General features: G+C 39.7%; 1 protein-coding gene across 3 annotated transcripts in view; it reads left to right on the forward strand.

The window, feature by feature from the left end:
* Nucleotides 1-20374, forward strand: part of TRIP10 (thyroid hormone receptor interactor 10) — a 61955-nt gene that overhangs the window by 30151 nt on the left and 11430 nt on the right. For 2 of the 3 annotated variants that reach the window (XM_026716760.2, XM_087925916.1), the window contains exons 2-10: nucleotides 8115-8230; nucleotides 8603-8659; nucleotides 9550-9697; nucleotides 11370-11432; nucleotides 12543-12647; nucleotides 13363-13491; nucleotides 16501-16647; nucleotides 17084-17287; nucleotides 20029-20208. In XM_026716760.2, the coding sequence (XP_026572545.1) occupies nucleotides 8115-8230; nucleotides 8603-8659; nucleotides 9550-9697; nucleotides 11370-11432; nucleotides 12543-12647; nucleotides 13363-13491; nucleotides 16501-16647; nucleotides 17084-17287; nucleotides 20029-20208 (1149 nt within the window). The remainder of the gene's footprint in view (nucleotides 1-8114; nucleotides 8231-8602; nucleotides 8660-9549; nucleotides 9698-11369; nucleotides 11433-12542; nucleotides 12648-13362; nucleotides 13492-16500; nucleotides 16648-17083; nucleotides 17288-20028; nucleotides 20209-20374) is intronic. The other variant, XM_026716761.2, reaches the window with a different exon arrangement.

Here is a 20374-nt window from a genome sequence, read left to right on the forward strand (position 1 = left end):
TTGATGGACTATCAAATTGGCCATGCATTTGAGAACCTTGGGAAAGAAAACATAACTCAGGTATTGATTCTGCTCAGGCTACAGCTTTATTTCACATATTTTAAACCTGAGATCTAGATTATTTTTTTAATGGTAGCATAGGTTTGTGTTCTAAATATAATGTCACTGTCTGAAAATGATCGAGTAAATCCGAATCTATTTATTTGTGTTAAATTAGATTATATCCTCTTGCAGTTATTAGCTTTTTTTTTTTTTTGCTTGTTTTAGTTCTAGTTTGGAGAATCTGTTTTCCCTAGGATTTAGAAAGTAGATTATCTGTGCTTAAATTCACAACTAAAATTGAAACACAATTGTTGGAAGAAATATCCTTCTGGGTTCAGTTCCAAGTGGGAAAAAGACACAGGATTCATGGAAGTTGCTTGGAAAGAGGGTTTATTGATGAACAGACAGGATCACATGCCTTGGAGATCCTGGGTGAAAAGGGAAGAGATGCTGAGAGTCCCTGGGTTTTATGCCCTCTGTTGGGATTTGAACTTGAGCTTGTATTCTGATTGGTTGTCAGACTCCCATGGGGCATGCAGGGGCAACTCTGTAGGCTGTCCTGAGTACCAGGCTTGGTTGAGCCTTGCTGGATGATGATGTAATGAAAGGGCTTTGGGATTCCTATTATGGATCTGCCTGAAGGAGGTAGACCTTTATTATGTAAAATGGCCCATTGACAAAGGTGGGAGGGCTGAGTTTCTGCCTCTCTTGAGTTTCTACTTCTCTTTTAGGGGAAATATTCTGCCTTTTTAGTATATCCTAAAATATTTCATTTTTCTAGGAGAGAGATGGTTCTAACTTTCTATACAAGTATCTGATTATTTAGTAAAATAAAACAATTCTGATTTGCATTGGAACAGTAGTGATAGTGAGTTTGGGATGGGTTTGATTGCTGTGAGCGTAATTCACAGACCCCTTTACTTTATTTTTAAACATAAATTGTGGAACAGAAAATGCAGTGCAATTCTGAATATCTGAACATATATTTGGAGAGGTGTTGCCAGTTTGACTGACATATTCATATTGCTAATATTTGGATAGTGGTCTAAAAGTAGTACTATTTGAAAAGCAAACTTATAAATCTTGAGGTCAATCTTATTCTTTCCTTCTTCCTTTAACTCTACATTATATGTTAATGGAGAATTGGTGAGCTGCTTTGACCTCCACTTATACAATATTAAAAAAAATTGAACTACATTGAATGCGTTCAGGGGTTAAAACTAGGTTATTTTGCAATTAATCTTGTATATGCAAATGTAAGCTTATGGGGAGGATTTATATGGTAACACAGAAAAAGATTTCAAAATGAGCTTGTTCTTTACTAAGAAATCTGTGTCAAATTTCCTTTGTTCCAGTCAATGAATTCAAAATGTCTCCATTAATGATTGACAGGTAAATTTTAGCACATTTCAGATATGCTTGCCTAAAATATGTCTTATGGGCTCCCTAAATAGCAAGTATGTTTAGGACTACTGTCTCATATTATTATTAATTAGCCTTTTGCCATTTATTTCTACTTCAAATACTCTGCTATAGATTCAGAAACTGCCATTTCAGTAGTTTTCCGATATACATATCAGCAGAAAAGTTACCCAAATTCTTTGAATTTCTGCTTTCCACTTTTAAACTTTAGATTCTTTACCATAAAATTATTTGCCAGTTTCTTCTCATTGCCATTTTTCTCTTTCTCTTTTTCTGAATGATAGGCAGGTTGCAATTCCTCCATGTTTAGCTCTGCACTGTTAACTCATCAGCATTATTAGGGATGAATGTGTAAAATCTGACATAGATATGGTGATGGTAGGTCCCAAACTTATCTCTTGATGTTTGACAAATAAACTGTCAGAGTGATTTTGAAATTATGTCTTAAATCTACACTGGAACTCATAGTACAAAATTTCTTTTGGCTAAAACAATCGTATAAAATGAATTGGCAGTGATCCTAGGATTCTGTTTGAAATTGATTTGCTAGATGTTTATTTATTTTATTTATTTATTAGAATTTGTTAAGCAAAAATGAGAACAAGAATAAAAATACAATGACAGAGATGATAGGCACATTAGTGCACTTATGCACGCCCCCTCTACTAACCACTTAAGTATGATGTAAGGTCCATGGAAGTCAGTTTGTAACTGAAACTGAAAATTTGTAGCAAAACAACTGACTCAGGTAGAGCATTCCAGACTGACAATTCTATTACAGAAATCATATTTTTACAGTCAAGTTTAGAACAATTTACATTGAATTTAAAGTGGTTGGTTGTTAGCGCATGTATTATTACGATTAAAACAAAAAAAGTCACTTATAGGTAAAACATTTCTACGTATAATTTTGCATGCAATACGAAGGTCTGACCGCAAGTGACGCCGTTCTGAGTTATCCAAACTGAGAATTTTGGGCCTAGTAGCATAGGGAATTCTATTGTGTACAGGAGAGTGCAAAACGTTTCTTATAAAATACTTCTAAACCCGTTCACTTGTACTGATGTCATAGATGTACTGATGTGAGATTTATGTACTGATGTCAGACATTTGTACTGATGTTAGATATATGTGTCTGACTACAGATTAAAGCTATCTTATCTCTAAAACTCTGAGACAAAAAGCAAAAAAGAAGACTTAGGAAAATTATTTTCTTAAATGTTACTCAGTTTACTAGTTACTCACAAAACTAGTGGAGATAAAAATCTTTCCTTATCTCTAGTAAGTAGTTTGAGTTGGAATTATTCCCAGTTGAGGTGATGAGTCCAGAGCCACCCTTCAGAAGAATTATCTGTGACAAAGCCTGTTGCTTTCTCCTTCCATCCTTTTAAAAGGATATATGTAATAATAATCAGGATAACCTAATTATAGCCCCATCTATGTATTTGCACATAAATTCTCAGCTGAGTGCCTTCAGTGCATAGTTCCCTTGAATCCTTAGCTGCTGTCATCCTACACATTTGGAGAACACCAGATTGGGAAGGGCAGAGGATTAAACAGAAAGCATTTCTCCTGCCCTTCAAAATGGCCTCCATTTTGTAGGAAGCCCTACAAGAAGCCCTGTGGCAACACAGGTCACATCCTTGTGTGAATGTTTCAATAAAAAAACAAAACAGTGAAACAAGATATAATGTTCTTTATATTAGTGAATTGAGAAATTTAGCATATTGTCTGAACCTTATAGCAAGTGGTAAAGTCCATCTTTTTAAAGTATGTTTTAAATGTCTTTTTATAATGAACTCCATTATATAAATCTGCTGTCAGTTTAAGGGTTGTTTTACATTTGCATTATAAATGCAGTCAGGATCTAAATCAGTTCCCACTGTTGTGTTTTTCAAATTTTGGGGACTACATTTCCATTTTCCCTAGCCAGCATGGCTGATTGCAATACTGGTTGCAGAGGGATGGGAGTTGTAGCCTGATTCATCATGAAATCACCAGATTTTGGGAAGGCTAAGTGATTAAGTGAAAAAGCACGAAGCTAAAACCATTCATTTTAGCAATTGTTAAGATTTTTCCTCTTATTGGATGCAATACAGGTAGTCCTTGACTTACACCAGTTCATTTAGTAACTACTTGAAGTTACAACGGCACTGAAAAAAGTGACTTACGACCGATTTTCACACTTACGACTATCCCCATAGTCACGTGATCAAAATTTGACCGCTTGGCAAGTTACTCCTATTTATCACAGTTGCAGACCCCTGGGGTCATGTGACCACCTTTTGTGACCTTCTGATAAGCAAAGTCAATAGGAAAGCCAGATTCATTTAACAGCCATGTTATTCACTTAACAACTGCAGTGATTCGCTTAACAAATGTGTCAAGAAAGGTTGTAAAATGGGTCAGGACTCATTTAACACATGTCTCACTTAGCAGCAGAAATTTTGGACTCAATTATTTTCATAAGCCAAGGATTAGCTATATTTCTTTGCTTTTCATGTCTCTTCTGAAACATAGTTCTGGTAATGATCATAATACTGAAACGTTGGTTTTCCTCCCAAAATGGCATTTAGATGACAGCCAGGGGAAGTGTTGCTGCTACTACATAACCTTGAGACATATGCACCCCCCTATCATCATTGTCTAGTCCAGGGGTCTCCAACCTTGGCAACTTTTAAGACTTACAGATTTCAATTTACGTAATTCCTCAGCCAGCAAAGCAAAGCAAAAATTCTGGGAGCTGAAGTCTTAAAGTTGCCAAGGTTGGAGACCCCTGGTCTAATCTAGAGGAAGCTGATAACATATACGGTACTGAGGATATTCTTGAGGAAAGAAAGGAAGCATCCAGGAGGCAGCTCCTTTTCTCAGTGACTGCCCTGCATAGAGTTTGTGCATCTCAAAGCTTCAAGAAATTATTGTATAATTTATACCTGTAGCAAAATGTAGTCTGGATTCCCAGGAGGGAGGAGCTCCATTCCAGACAACCAAGACACAGCAATGTTTGGATAGTTTGGTTGACAGAAATAGGATCAAGTCAGCCCCTCCCTAGAGGTTCTCAGAATATATCTGTAATGATACAAGTAGTTGTTTTAGCTTGGCAAGATTTCTGCCTGCCTGCCTGCCTATCTATCTATCTGATTTTTGTGCCACCCATCTCATCTGTAGGTGACGAACAATAAAGGAAACTGCTCAGAAGTAACTCTTTGTGTCTTTCTTGGTTTTTGGAGCCTGACAATACCAGTCATTCAAAAGAAGGGAAGAAATTTTGCTATCATTGTTCAGTGAAAGTTGAGTTACCCAAAAGAGTCCGGAGTCTGAATGCAGGATCTGGACTGCTCACTCAAGATGTTGTAGTTACTAGCTATGTTCCAAAGAAATTAATTTTAAATATTGGAACACAATGCGTCCTTATTTTCAAATAAGTTTTCAAACAGTGGTTTGTTTTATGCATTCAGGATGGAAAGGGAACTTGTTAGAAATCTTCCTTAAACATTGCCCAGCTGCAAGTAGTTAGTCTTAAAATAGGGTGCCAAGTAAAGGAAGTGAAAGATTGCCAGATGACTTCGGTGGACTCCAGAGCTGAGAAAAAAACATCCCCCATTCAACCCAAGTGCTGGCTTCAGGATGGTTTACTCCACCAGCATTAGTGAAAATCTGTTCCTCAGCAGATGCAGCTTCTGTATTAAGAATTAAAGGCATGCTTTTCTCACAGTGTTTGGCATTCTTCAGTTCTAAAGCCTACCCATTGCAAGTACCTCAGAGCATTTGTCATGTGGGCATCACTTGCAGGCAGGGGTGGGATTCAGATTTCTTAACAACCGATTCTGTGGGCATGGCCTAATTTGTGGGTGTGGCTTGGTGGTCATGTGACTGGGTGATGTGGCTTGTATGTAAATAATATAAATACTTATGTAAATATTGAATTTTTTATTAAAAAAGAGCAATTTAGGCAAAGCAGGCAGGCAGATTGAGTTGCTCACAGAATCACATATTCACTTAGAGATCTATGATTCTGCAATCTGCTACCTGAATCTGCACTGAAAAATAAAAGTTTCAGTCCTAAGGAAGGTTCAGCTCTGCTTTTGGATAAAGTAGAAAGCAAGATATCCGTCAATTTCCTGCTTTCTAGGTAATCTAAATCTCCCAGCAAAGCAGAACAGCTGATGGTTGAGGGGGGGAGGAAAAATAGCAACTTGCCAAGCGCATGCAAGTTGAATGGCATGCATGTCAGGTAAGGAATGAGTGGGCAGGGAGGACCAGCCAGTGGTGCAATTTGTTGGTTCGCTGAGCTGGGCAGAATCATAACAACCGGTTCTATAGAACCGGACCAAGCAGGTAGAATCCCACCCCTGCTTGCAGGCTTTACTCTAGAATTGCTGTAGGTTTCATGCTGGTCTGAAAATAATGCCAAAGAAAGAATTGGAGCCATCTCTCTTCAGCTGATAAGGTCCCAAAATGTGGAGAAGAGACAGGGCAAGGGGACAATGTTCTGTCCTCTGCTACCTCTCTTCACATCCTTTCCACATTGCTTTGGATGTGAAAAAGAAACCAATTGGAAGAAGGCTAGCTGCAATTTTATTTTAGATCTTCCAACCAGAGTTCCCTGATTTATTGAGGTGGCTTATGAATGAAATGCAACAGAATGTGTTGGAAGCAAAAGAGTGGAATTCATATTAAAATATGAATTCATATATTAATTTATTTAATTTAAATATGAATTTAAATTTCTTATGCCTAAATATTTGCATTGATATCTTTGGTTAGAAAATGTATCATAGAATTGGGAAGTGACTCTCTCTAGATCTCATAGATAGCAGCTTGCTGTGATAGTTTTTATGGAAATACTAGTAGAATTAATCAGGGATGAATTACTTAATAGAGGCAAAATGTTTTGTATATAGAACATAACTAACTTGCTAATTGTTTTTATAAAAATAGCCATTGTGGTTCAAGAATTTTATTAATTCAGATTTCTTCAGATTTAGAGTACTTGAATTCAGAGTACATAGTTTACTGCTGGTTTGAACATTAAATCATGTCAATTCTTTTAACACATTTGCAGATTATAAGCATTTTGCAATATATATTTTGTTTCTTCTCACAAACCTATTTAATTGGAGAGCTTGAAACGAAGCTTTTTCAGTTTTAAAAGGCCACATGAAAAGAAGAACAAGAGAATGACCAACAGCCAGGTGGATGCGTTCCATTGGTGTCACAATGTGGACAGTGTTGAAAGACTTGGAGGACCAGGTTGAGGACAGATCACCCGGAGAAAATCAGGATGCTTATTAAAATTAACAGGGGCTTGATGGCACATAATCATTGTCAGTTTTAAAAGTCCTGATCCAATTGCTTTTAAGTTGAGCTCATCATCTGTTGATAAATCTACAATGTTCCTGTCATTTTAGATTTAACATTCTCATGTTTGAAAGTAATTAGTAAAACAAAATGTGGAGAAGGAATGTCTCCTATTTATAGGAGGGATAGTACTTCAGGGATAATATTTGTCCTGTATATCACTTCTAGCTCAGTAGTAGTGCTATGTCCAGTATTCCTCCAACTAAATTAAAAACTGAACTCTATTCTTTATGAGACAGGCATATTAAAAGTGCGATATCGTGGCATACCGTCTGCTTTGAATTTGCTAAAGTATTGAAAAACAGAACGCTCTTGAGATAGTAATTCTGCCATATTGATCCTGGCACAAACATTACCATCTGTGATTTGCAAAAATTTGAGAAGATGAAGTATACATTAGTGGGTGCAAAAAGGTTGGACTTTAATGTCTGCCAGCCACATTCTTGTGAGTTGTAAAAATTCTTGTGAAGTGTAAAACTCATAAAAGTTCTGATTTCTGGTTAATGTCATGGTGGGGGGGAAGTTATATAGGAATGTAGTGTATTGTTTCTTAAATACTATTCGGTATAATAAGTTGAGGCACAAAAACCCTGGGCCCTTGCTTAGATATTTAGTAGCATGAAAGACAAGGAAGAATTTGCAATGTCAGCTTGAATTGTGCTGATGTGAGTTGCATGATGAGTAGAATGACCCGCCTTCCCCCTATTTTCCACCCACCAAGCCTAGAGAGCAGCTAGGCATTAGGTTTTGTGCATAGAGCTTCAAGTGGATTTTATCTTACATTAATTAGGGACTCCACAGCCATACTGCAATACGATATGGGTATGGCTAGAACTGCAAAGGTTTCCACCAGATTGTCATTTTTATGGGACATGACAAAATGATTAAATACAAGTGGGAGAAACCATTAGAACTGTGTATTATACATGTATTGAAGATTGGTTTTTGTCTAGACTTGATTACTTTTATGGATACCGTCCCTGGCATGCCACTCAGAGGCTGAATGCAACCCTTGATCTAAAAAGTCAAGTTCTTGACTCAAGCCTCTGACTAAAGTCTGGTTGTTTGGGACAATAGTGTTTCAAACTGTTATTTGCATGTTTGGTTATTGCTTTTCTTTAACTCGTAGTTTTCTTACTGCACAGAATTCTTTTAGTGAGTCCCTGCTGACGGTCACCCATTTTTATCATCTCTGCCAGGCCTTTGTGACACAATCTGTTTGGGTCACAGAAAAAAGTCTGTGGGTTTTCAGCCTCATGGGGTCACACTTCTCCCCTCTTCCCCTTCAGGATCAATTTGACACAATTGAGCGCCACACCCAGTGGGGCCTGGACCTGATGGACAGATACGTCAAATTTGTGAAAGAGCGGGCTGAAATTGAGCAGACATATGCAAAGCAGCTGAGGTAAGCATGAGGGACTGCGGGTGGCAATGGGGCTGACAGATACCTGGATTCAGGTTTTAGGGAAAGGAAAGACTTTTCCTTATGTAGAACTTACATAGTTCAGTTCAAGTAGACTGGCTATCTGATACGTGATTTGAGATAGGTGAAATGTAGAGAAAGTAGGAAAAGTCCTATTAAATAAGAATTTTATCCAGGCTGGTATATTAACATTTCCGTCTAAAGTCCATCAGCCTGAAGCTGCTTAAAAGTCTAATATTGAAATGTAATTATGACTGAATGGGGCAGTATACCTTTTTAAAGTGTAGGTATGAGTTCACTCTTGGTTCCATTTCAGGTCAGTATTGTATGTTATGCATGTTGTCTCCTTTGCAGAAATCTTGTAAAAAAGCACCTTCCCAAGAGGACATCTCGAGAAGATCCAGACACAAAGTAAGCAGTGAGCATATGAGTTTAACTGCAACGAAGCCAGTGCTGTACATATTTCCAGCAGACAAATCTTGTCTGTTTTTAAATTTGAGCTTAGCAAGACCTGGGCAAGATGACTTTGCAAACTGTTCAGAGCAGCAGTCCTCAAAGGAATGCCTAGGGAGCAGCAGCACATGTGACCACCCAAAGTTGCATCCACTTTGCAGAACTAGTATGAGCACCAGCAGGAAGAGAGGCGATGAAAGGAACATTGCAACAAAAACCACATGACTTAACATACTTGATTCTGAGGTTTATAAATATGAATGAAGACCTGTGGGACTCAGCATTCCAGTCACTCAGTGAAATTTAGCATTGGTTAATGTTATTGGACTGACTGGGCAGCTCAGCAATCTAGTCTACATATCCAGGAAATGGATTTCTGGCTTCAGGAAGTAATTTCTCTCCCTCTCTCTCAATGTGTATGCTTTAATTATTGATCTTGCAATTCAGATTGATCACTGGCAACTGCTTTTGTTATTGATTGTACTTAGTATGTATGCCCATGTTCAGAAGAACCACTGTCTCATTAAGAAGGAATCATTTATTGATAAAGGGAGAAAACAAGTCCTGCCTACTTTTTCTACATTCCCATGCTTTAAAAAATGTACATGTTCTCCCTCCCAAGTTGTCTCTTTACTAAACTAACTCCCAATTTTAGGAATATCAGGGTTGTCCTTATGCCAATTCATATCTCCATGCTTGTTCTTATCACCCGTATCTTCATTGAAGTGTGAAGGACTACACTTCCATTTTCATGGAAGTATAATACTGGAAGTTCTTTCTTGTTTTGAGGAGGAGGAGAGTGTTCTTTGTTAACAGGTTAAGTTTAAATAGTTGTCTTTTCTTTGTAGGTTTTGTCAATACTATGCTTTCCTTCAAGTGGTGAAGGAGCTGAACGACTTTGCAGGCCAACGGGAAGTCATAGCAGAGGACCTTCTAGCCCAGATCTGTGTGGAACTTTCCAAGGATTTGCAGGAGCTGAAACAGGAAAGGAAATTGGTAAAATTGTTGGGAGATGAACTGTGGTAGCAAGGCATCCAGAATGGTAGTTCAGCTAGTAAGGTGGGGGACAAACATCAGGCTTTGATATCTTATGCTTTTGGCTTGAGAGTTGCATATTTTGATCTCTTCGACATCTTTATTGTTGATGGTTCACTGAGAATTTGGTGTCTGTAAAGACTGATTTTCACTTTATGCCTTTTATTGGAGGTCTGTCATTCATGGAGACCTTCCATGCTACTTCCCTATTATTGGTAGTTATTGCTCCTTTTTGTTTTTCTAGATTGTTTTTCTAGATATTTTGTTTGTTTGTTTTTCTACATGTTAATGCTGCTTGCATATTGCATTAAACACTAATATGTTAAACAGGCCACAGTAACTTTTTCAGAAAAGTAAATATGCTATTTGACCAAGTTCTGGTTGGTTTTCCCTCTCTTTTTAACTGTTTTTGTCTTGCACCACTATTAAGAAATTTCGACATGATATTAAAAAAAAACCTTAGGACAAAGCAGGAAACAATAAACAAAATTATGTGTTTTGGCTTGCATGCTGTAATAAGCCACAGTTTCAGTAAAGAAGATAACAAATCATAGCTTCAAAGTCTGTTTTATTGCCCTAAAACGAACCATATTTTTTTCACCAGTCTTAATTACGTCCTTTTATGATCCACATCTTCAAAACAATGTGAAAGCGCAGGAATGTTTTAGACCTTTTTTTTTGGGGGGCATGCAGTGACTGACTGATTGGGATAGTGCTTTCTAATTTATGAAAGTTTGAAAAATTGCTTGCCTGATGGCATGGAGGGGGCAACAGTTTGAAAGAAAAACTGCAGCTATTTATTTTAAAGATGTAAGAATTCCAATTACAGATCTCAAATGGCGCAAGTTGTCATTGTGTGATTTTGCTCTCAGAAAGATTTCTGCAGTGCAATAATGGAATCTATTTGGTCTTCTGGTGTGTTCAAATTTAAATAATGTTTCTGTGTAGGAATTATAGCAACACATTCATTGTTACTGTAAAATAACGAGGAATTATCCCAAGAACTTCCCAGAAAATGATGAGGATTCTTTTCTGAATTGATAGGATTTCTGATTCCTTGTAATAAATCTTGTTGCCAAACTCCTCTCTTGGCAAAGTTGCCTTTGGATCTCTGAGACTTTGAGTGGCTAGGAAAATGTTATAATAGCAATTATTCACAATTTGCTGTTCAGGTACTTTATTAATGCAGTATTTAAATATTTATTTTATCATTTATTTAAAGAGTAGCTTATATGTATTTCCATCTCAGTGGTATTAGATCTCAGATCTGTAAGAATGCATGAATTATAGATATTAGTATATTATCAGTGCAGGATCCTCTCATTCATCTCAGGTGTTTCATATATAGATATTCCTTAAATATTCCCCCTCATTTTTCTACAGTATTTCTGGAATTTTAGCTGTAGATATTCTTGGAGATAAAATATGTAAATGAAAAATAGATTTCATAAGAGCAAAAGCTAGTTTTGATGTAAAAGAAGCTACAGAGTTATTTGTTGTTGGAAAGTTCTTTGAGTTTGATTTCTGGGGTTGTTGAAGGTTTTACTCAGTGGAAGTCCCAACTCAATACGTTGGGAGTTCAAGAACTTTTCATAATGATTTTCTTTCTCTGAAATTCCCTTTCACTTCCCAGTATCTGCAAGAAGGCCGAAGGGCTCAACAACAGCTAGAGAATTCCTTCAAGCAACTTGAAAATGTGAGTTCTGATTTTCCCTCAGTAGTTTAGATTAACATTCAAGTTGTCTTTGAAAACTGAAAACTTGTTTGTTTTCAGCTGTGGAGGACACTGTTTCCCCCAGAGGTCTCCAAACATTTTGTGGATGGAAACATTGCTTGGAAAATAAATGGAGCTTTTTTTATTCAAGCAATCCAATCTTTTAAAAATAATTTAATTCCTCTATCCAATCTTTAAAAAATCCTTGGAGAATTCATGGATACAAGGAAACAGTGACAACGTCCAAAGTGCATGTCAAGGGAGAGGAGGAATTTTAGGCTGTTGGTCCTAGAAAGCAGCTCTGTTTTAGAAACTTCCAAGACTTTCTGATCTCACTTTTCCCAACCTGATGTCCTCCAGATGTGCTACATCTGTCACCCTGTAATCCCTATAAGGTAGTTGTAACTCAACCCAGCTTTCAGCACAAAATTAAGGGAAGCTGTTATAGAGTTTTGTGTATTGATAAAATAATCATTGAGTTGGTTTTCTAGTGAGAAAACCCCCATTAAATTAGTGTACAGCTTTTCAGAGACAAAAGCAAAATCTTTCTCTAGGATTGTTTTCACTGATAATTTTGCACTAACCTAGACAGAAAACTGTAGCATTTCTGGTCAATGCTTAATGTTTTCAGGGTGTGCCTTTTTGCACGATCAAAAATAAATGTTCCTATGATTGAATGTTTCTATTCAAAGCATCAGATTTCCATAAAGTACAAAACTGCACATCATCAGAATGTGTGTCTCTGTGTAGACTAAGCATCCATATTGAACAAAAATGCTACAAAAAGTTGTATTTCCGGTATACAATACCCCTGCTGCTCTTTCAGCTTTGTTTTCCCTAGATTAGTTCTGTTTGCTTCCTGAGTTGGGGTAGAGGCCAATATAGAACCCCTCATCCTTTTTCCAGTTCTTTTTTAAAACCCCAGAATGGGTAATCAAATCAAGCCTTAGCAGTAGTTGTTCCATAGCTCAAGCAATGAGTCTGTTACTGAAATGGTATTTCATTATTCAAGTCATTCCCGCTAAGCCAGCAAAGGGAAGGCATAGCAGTGGGCTGCAGGCAAGGGCAACACTCTGCTGCTTTTCTTCACAGAGCAAACGCAAGTTTGAACGTGACTGCCGGGAGGCTGAGAAAGCTGTGCTGAATGCAGAGAAGCTGGATCAGGACATCAATACGACCAAGGCAGATGTGGAGAAGGTCAGCATCTGGACTGTGCTGCTGATTCCCATCCCCAGGGGTAGTTATGGGGACTTGTGTAGTGGAAGTGATGATTAAGATCCTGACTCATTTGTGCTAAAACCCAGGAATGGAGCTCTGCTGTTGAACTTTCTGCTGGTTATGCTGGTGGTGTTATCTTTCTAAGCTAATAATGGCTTGTTTCCCCAATAAGTCATAAAACCTGAGGCATATCTGGGGGGGAGGGGGGAATGTGCAGAGAAAGAATGATGCCAATTTATGCCAGCTACTTCCCCTCCCCCCCGTTCCCCCCAAAGCACCAAGAAGCTATTGTCAAAGCGGTCCTTTGAAGTCCCAGATGCACTGGACTTACATCTTCCAGATGTAATGTTATGTAATGGTACATAAGTCACTTCTAGTTCCTTTGGAAGAAAAGTTTAAAAATGCAGACTTTAAAAAAAAAAACTCAGTTCCCAGAATCTTTGCCCACATTATTCAAACTTTTATGGGGGGTTTTAGCATTTGGAGTTTGGAGCACCGGAAGAAAGTGGTCCTTCCTAGTTCTAACTGGTAGAAACTAGAGTGCTCTTGTTTCCATCTGGATGATCATTTGCTACTGAGGACCATCAAGTTAAGCAGCACTGAGGCAAAGAAATCCAGAGCTGGATTGTATTCTTCACTTGTGGCTTTGCTTGAAATAAGGTTTTTCTCTCATCATTTCCCCAACTTTTTCCAGGCCAAGCAGCAAGCCAACCTGCGTAGTCACATGGCCGAGGAGAGCAAAAATGAATATGCTTCATATCTTCAGAAGTTCAATCACAATCAGAACCAGTTTTACTTTTTGGAGATGCCACAGATCTTCAATGTAAGTCTCTAAGCAGTTTTTACCATTTTTTTTTCCTGAATTGATGCCCTTTCTGTATTAAGCAATCCCTCAAAGTAGTTTGTACAAGCAGTAATAATGATTGTGCAATAAAAATTGTATATCACCCACTCTTAAGTGCTTCTAAAATAACCATAATCTGAAAGACGAACAAAAGGAACAGATCTAAGAATTAATTGAACAGCAGCTAAAGTCATGGGATCAGTTCAAATATAAGGATTACAAAAAACCTGGAAAAGGAAAACAAAGATCTGCAAAGGTCATCAGAGAAGTCCAGGGGATTATATTTCATAGCTCCCACCCTGCAGGCAGTTCCCAGAATAGGAGGTCCTAGAATGGCTCTCTCATCCTGACTCATAAAATGAGAGGCTTTTTTTCCGCCAGTGTCTCAATCTGCTGCCAGAAAAATATTGTGGTGATCAGTAATTGTAACTGTGATCTTGATCACAAAATTCCTCTTGGGCTAATAAAATATGTAGATTTCATGTTCAGATGCTCACCTGAAGAAGTAGGTCTTTGAATATCATTTAAAAGTGAGGAAACAGCCATACTTCCTATCAGAAAATACTTCCTCATGGAGGTATTCTCCTACGAAGGTCTTCGGCCTTGGTACTGTCTGGCAAGCAGATGGTCTCTGTGGACCAAAGCAGAGAATCTAAGTGAGCATAGAGCATGTAGCTTGCCTCGCATTGGGAGAGACAGTATTAAATGTGTAGGAAGAGCTAGTAGCCCTCCACATGCGACTGTAGTGAAGCCTATTATGGTTGATAGCTGTGATGGTTGTAAAACAGGTCGTTCACATTACCAACACAGCAAAAAATCCTGCAGAAACTGAAGACCTAGGCTATAAACTTTATAATGGGTGATCAGTACTGCAAATGTGTCCAAAACCTCTTTGGAAACCGATGCAGCTCTTGAAAACTAGGTCAGTTCAACAAGGTTTGGCCTTTTCATTCCAACTATAGTACCTGAGTAATCTTCAAGAACAGCTTCAAGCATCATCAACAAGCTCACGAGGGCAGGGCATCTTAGTCCAGGAACAGCCTTATCTGGATTGCCAGCTATGAAGCTGGGCAAAGCTTCTAGCCATGACTTTCACTTGTTGCAGGAGTAGTTAGTTCAGGTATCTTCTAGATCTTGGACCAGTTTCTGGGGAAGTGCAAACCCATCAACAAAAAAGATGGTGTTGCCCCTGGATACAGGTGATTCTAGCCACTCTTATCTTGCTAGGATTAAATGTAAGGAACTTTGTCTGGTCCAGCTTCCCAGACACTGATGCATCCATGGTATCTCCTGCCTAGTCCTGGGTATCATCTCCTCACTGATGATTCTCTAGAACTGATGGGTGACATCTCCCAGTGGTTTTACAGGAACTGGGCTTGACTAGTCTAGTAAAGAGAAGGACCAGAGGAGACATGATAGCAATGATTCAATATTTGAGGGGCTGCCACAGAGAGGAAGGGGTCAAGCTATTTTCTAAAGCACCTGTAGGCCAGACAAGGAATAATGGATGGAAACTGAACAAGGAGAGATTTAACCTGGAAATAAGGAGAAATTTTCTGACAGTGAGAACAATGAACCAATGGAACACCTTGCCCTCGGAAGTTGTGGGAGCGCCATCACTTGAGACTTTCAAGAAGAGATTGGATTGCCATTTGTCAGAAATGGTGTAGGGTCTCCTGCTTGGGCGGGGGGTTGGAATAGATCAGCGGTCACCAACCGATGGGCCATGAGAAAATTTTGGTGGACCACAGAGAAATCTCACCCCCAGAGCACCCCCCACAAAAAGCAATTAATCTAGGCTGTGCAGAAACACAAGGCTGCTCGGCCCACATGGCCCGCAGGAAGCCTCCCTGCCCACTCACTCCTTACCCAGCAAACTTGTCTGCTAAGTTGCTATTTTTCCTTTTTCCGACCATCATCTATTCTGCTGTGCCGGGAGATTTAGATTAGCTAGGAAGCAGGAAATGGTTGGATTTCTTGCTTTCTAGCTAAACACAGCTGAACCTCTCTTAGGACTGAAGGTTTGCTTGCAAACAAATTCAGACGTGAGTGCAGACTCACGGCAAGCAAATTTGAGAGACTGAGAAAGCCGATGGCAGATAGATAGATCACCGAATGATTCTGTGAGCAACTCAATCTGCCTGCTTTGCCTGATTTTGTGTAAAAGTTGCTCTTTTTTAAAATAAAAAAATCAATATTTACATACATGGTGTGTTGTGAGTTAATTTTGTGAGTTTGCTTGCTAGCAAATTTTATGTGACAGACTGAGCTAGCCAATGGCAGATAGATAGATTTCTGAATGAATCTGTGATTCTGTCAGCAACTCAATCTGCCTGCCTGCTTTGCCTGATTTTGGGTAAAAGTTGCTCTTTTTTATAAAAAACTCAATAATTATATAAATATTTATAATATTTACACAGAAGCCATGCCCAGCCAGTCACATGACCACCAAGCCACACCCACAAATTAGGCCACGCCCACAGAACCAGTTAGTGGTCCCTGGGATCTAAAATTTATGAGTTTGGTGGTCCCTGAGGTCCAAAAGGTTGGCGACCCCTGGACCAGATGACCTACAAAGTCCCTTCCAACTCTGATTATCTGTTTTGTATTAGATGTTAAGTAGGATGGAGGAGAGGCCCAAGTCCTGAGGCAACTCACACATAGGCTCATACATGCTACATAGTCTTTTAGTTAAGAAGTGATTTTGGAAACTATTGTGCTGCACAGCAAAGCAACATGCCCTAGTATCAATGTCATAATTCTTTGCAGAAATATCTAAGGGGCCCAGAAACATTACATTGGTGTGTTTGAAACTATTCTGGGGTCCATCTTAGCTTTCTTGTCAGCTTGTTTGTGACTGAACATATCCATTGCGGCTATTTTGTGAAACTTTCCTGTAGTATTGTCTAAAGCAACAGCAATTGGGGATTGTGAATAATCCTCATATCTCAGTTATTGTTAGTCCTTTTTTTGTTGCTTGTTTTCTAGAAGATGCAAGAGATGGATGAAAGACGGACGCGGCGTCTCAAGGGAGGCTATAGCATCTTTTCAGAGGTAGAACAGCAAGTCATGCCGATCATTGGCAAATGTCTGGAAGGCATGAAGGCAGCTGCAGAAGTGGTTGATGAAAAAAATGTAGGTGTCTGAAGGTACCTTATTCTTCTGTGTATGGTAGAGGCTGAAAAGAATGTGGATTTTTTGTTAACCCCAACCTTTCCAACAGTAGGACCTAATATCCTTTGCCTGGAGAAGTTGGGGTTGTTGCTTTTTTTTGCTGACAAATATGTTTTCTGCCTTTGAATTATGGTTGTGCTTAGAAACAATCCTGTTCCTGGACAGGCACCAGGAACTTATATTGTTTAATTAAAAAGTATTTGATTTCTTACGTGAGAAGATACACTTAAGCTACTCTTACGATTGCATGACTGAAATGGTGCTCTTAGATCCCATTTCTTGGTCAATATGGAGCTTTGCTACTAATCTCTGTTGCAGGCTCACTTAGAGCGGGGTTGACAGTTTTTATGTGAGCGTTTTCCTGTTTTATTTCAAAAAGATGCTTTTCTTCTGTTAGGACTCGCAAATGTTAATTGAACTGCACAAATCAGGTTTTGAAAGGCCAGGAGACATGGATTTTGAAGACTTCAGCCAACCCATGAACCGCACCTCTTCCGATAGCAGCCTGGGAACTCCCCGGGGCACACTGGATGGCCGTCTGGATCCCCGACTGCTAGGCAAGAACAAGGGAAAACGCTGGCTCTTCAGCAGGAAGAATAAGGTGAGGATCGATGCAGAGGGCTGGCAGCATCCTGAAGGTAATTGAGAGCGATGGGTCTTCTGACATCTCCCTCTTAATATCTCTTGGATTCACAGACCAGCAGTATCTGGGGTCAGGGATGGAGGGAAGGAAAAGGATAATCACAGTGTTTTGTTGGCATGTTTGAATATTACTCTGAAATCCAGGATTTCCACTGCAACCCAATTGCATTTAATTGCCCCTGCCTTTCAGGCTGCTGACCTACCACAGCAGATTTCTCAGCTGAAATATGCTATGGAAGTCTGCAAGTTACCATACTAACACTCATTGCCACCTCCATTCATCCTTTGGCTGACTTCTTTCTTCTTTCCAGTTGTTCGCACTAGTCCTCACGAAAGAGCTTCCTTTTCTGACTTTCTAAGTCAAACCAATGCTGCTCAGGAAAATCTGGGCCAAGACAGAGTTTGGCTATTATATCTACTGCTGGAGGAGGGCCTTAGCTAGAAAATCCCTTCCCTCTCCGCCACTGGATCTCATCAGCCTCCTGTTGCTCACTGTGGAGGCCTTTGGAAGCCTGCCCTAGAATGGCATATTCCAAGAAGCCATTCCCAGCTGCCCCTGTCTTTTTCCTGTAGTCCCTAGATGACCCCGTGGGCTTGTGCGCTGGAGATGATGATGTCAGAGTCCAAAGGCTGCTTCAGGGAGCTCTCGTTTTGTTTCCTACTAATTTTCCCCAGAGGTTCCTTCATAGCCTTTGCGAGGACACTATTTCAGCTGGCCTGTGCTTTAGCAAAGACCTCCTTTTTCCATCCACACAGGGCCCCTTTTTCCCACTTGCCATGGCCATCTAGAGTCCTGAACTCTCTTGCCTTACATCTGAACTGAGCGTGTTCTCTCACCCCCTATCGTTTTAGTTCTGCCGTGCAAATGTTTTCTTAGTCACATCTGTCCTATTAATCTTGCAATGCAGATGCTGCACAAAAGCCAAGCTCCACGGCCTTTGCTCACATCTATAATTGGCCTCTGCTTTGCCTACATCTCTGTTTTCCTACTGCGTAATTTCCTCCATGTCCTCCTCCGTATTGCCTCCTTGCCTCTGTGCGTATGTGAACTTGGGTGCCTTTTGTCCTTGACTATTCACGAATGACTTCAGGGCAGGAAAGACAAAATGGCATTCCTGAATTCTCCCCTAAGGAGCTTGCTAAGCTGCTTTTGAGCCTGCAAGAGATACCTGGAGGATGGTGCAGTAGTGATTCCTTTCACTTTCTAGACTAATTACTGTATTTCAGAGCAACCGGTTTATAAACTGTCCCAAATTACTTTCTCTTTCCCTAATAAATTATATGAGAGAACATGTACTCATATAACATGCACTCGTTAACTTGCAAGTCAACATTAAATAAAAATTTGCCTGTTTAGCGTGCATACAATTACCAAAGCTTGGCAAACATTGTAATTGATAAAGCTTTATATTATTAAACATGAGTCCTTTTTGGTTGCCTAAACAACCTTAAGTCAGTTCATATTGTCTTTGTTGTACTACAGAAGGGGGTGGAGAGGAAGCAGCCTTGCCTAAGGCAAATATGATCAGTTCAGAAGTGAGAGGAGATTTGATCAGTCTCATCCTGCTAATATAACTCAATGTTACTTGGGTTGTTCTCTCCTACTTAAAGAGCATTTTATCTTGTCAACAGTGTTTCAAGAGATTTTAAAGCAAAACGAATAAGTTCTTCTGAGCTGAATAGGCATTTCCACATCTATATCCATCTTAAATTGGCTGCAGCAAAGATGGACCTGTATTGACCTTGGAGAGAAGACAGATAGTTGGGTAGATAATGAGCTTCTTTTAGCCTCAGCACCTTCCAGATATGTGTATTTCAACTCTCAGAATTCCTCATATTGGTGGTTTTGTTGTACCTCCCTGTGAATCATTCCATGAAAAGGCAACAGGGTGCTTCTGAGCGCCTGAAGGTGCTTGTCCAGCACCGCTCTGCAACTCCTTAACACACTGCGCTTTTAATGGCATTGGGCAACAGCACCACAATCCCAGGAAAGGACCCAAGACCTTGAAGGAGTGAGAAAGGTTAAATGCATGCTCTGAAGTGCTACGCAGCAGTAGCCTCTGGCTCCCCTTAAAGGCTTTCCATCTTTGGCTACTAACATTGGACCTTTTCTCTTCAGACAATAACTTTGAAGTTTAAGGCCAGATTAGCCCTACCACATAACAGAGTTTGAGAACCAGATTACCAGATCCGGGGTGGTGGAGGGGAGGCTGGGGGGAGGGGGAGGCAGGAAAGGAACTATGCCATGTTGCCCTGAGATATGTCAATGCCAAGTCAGCTCTGCATCTTGCCACACTCCTCATCTTTTTTCATTTGCTCCCCGGTGACCAGGTGTTTCTGTGCCTTGTGTACTACTGTCTCTTCCCCATGTATTCTTGGGTTCTGTTACAGTACATTCCTGTTATATTGGACCTCATGGGTTTGTAGTTATTGCTTTGTCTGGTGAATGTGGGAGCCGATGTACCCGCTGTTTCAACTGAAAACAAATGTCTAGCAACCCCTCTCAACTATTGGCCAATGTAGTCCTTCCATTAGGAGTATATATGCAATATAGATGGAATGTACTGTAGTTTTTCTGGTGGCGGGATATTTTTCTTTTTTGTATGTGTGTCCTTTTATTTTCTTACAATATATTTTTCCCATCCTTTTGTGTGTTTTTTTTTTCTTTGTTTCTTGTTCATGGCCCTTATCTGTCGCTAGCTCCCAACCCCTCCCCTCTCCCCTATAAATTGCCCTTCCTCTTCATCTTCCCCCTCCTCCTCTGCCATCAATGGACCTCCATCCCCCAAATTCACCCGTGACCCTCTGTCTTACTGTTTGAACGAGATCAATAAGACAGTCAAACCCCGCATCACATCCTTCCGCAGCCTCAAACGGGGGGTAAGTGGATAACTTTGTTTGCTTAAATCACTGTCATATGTCTTCTGCTGCTGCCACCATCGCCGCCACCACCAAAGGCAGAAAGTAGGTAGAAAGTCAGTTGTGGTTTATGTGCTGATAAGATGATACACACTCTAGATCAGGGGTCTCCAACCTTGGCAACTTT

Source organism: Pseudonaja textilis, chromosome 2 (assembly GCF_049901715.1).
Source record: "Pseudonaja textilis isolate UNSWEBS1 chromosome 2, rPseTex1.2, whole genome shotgun sequence".
NCBI lineage: Eukaryota > Metazoa > Chordata > Lepidosauria > Squamata > Elapidae > Pseudonaja > Pseudonaja textilis.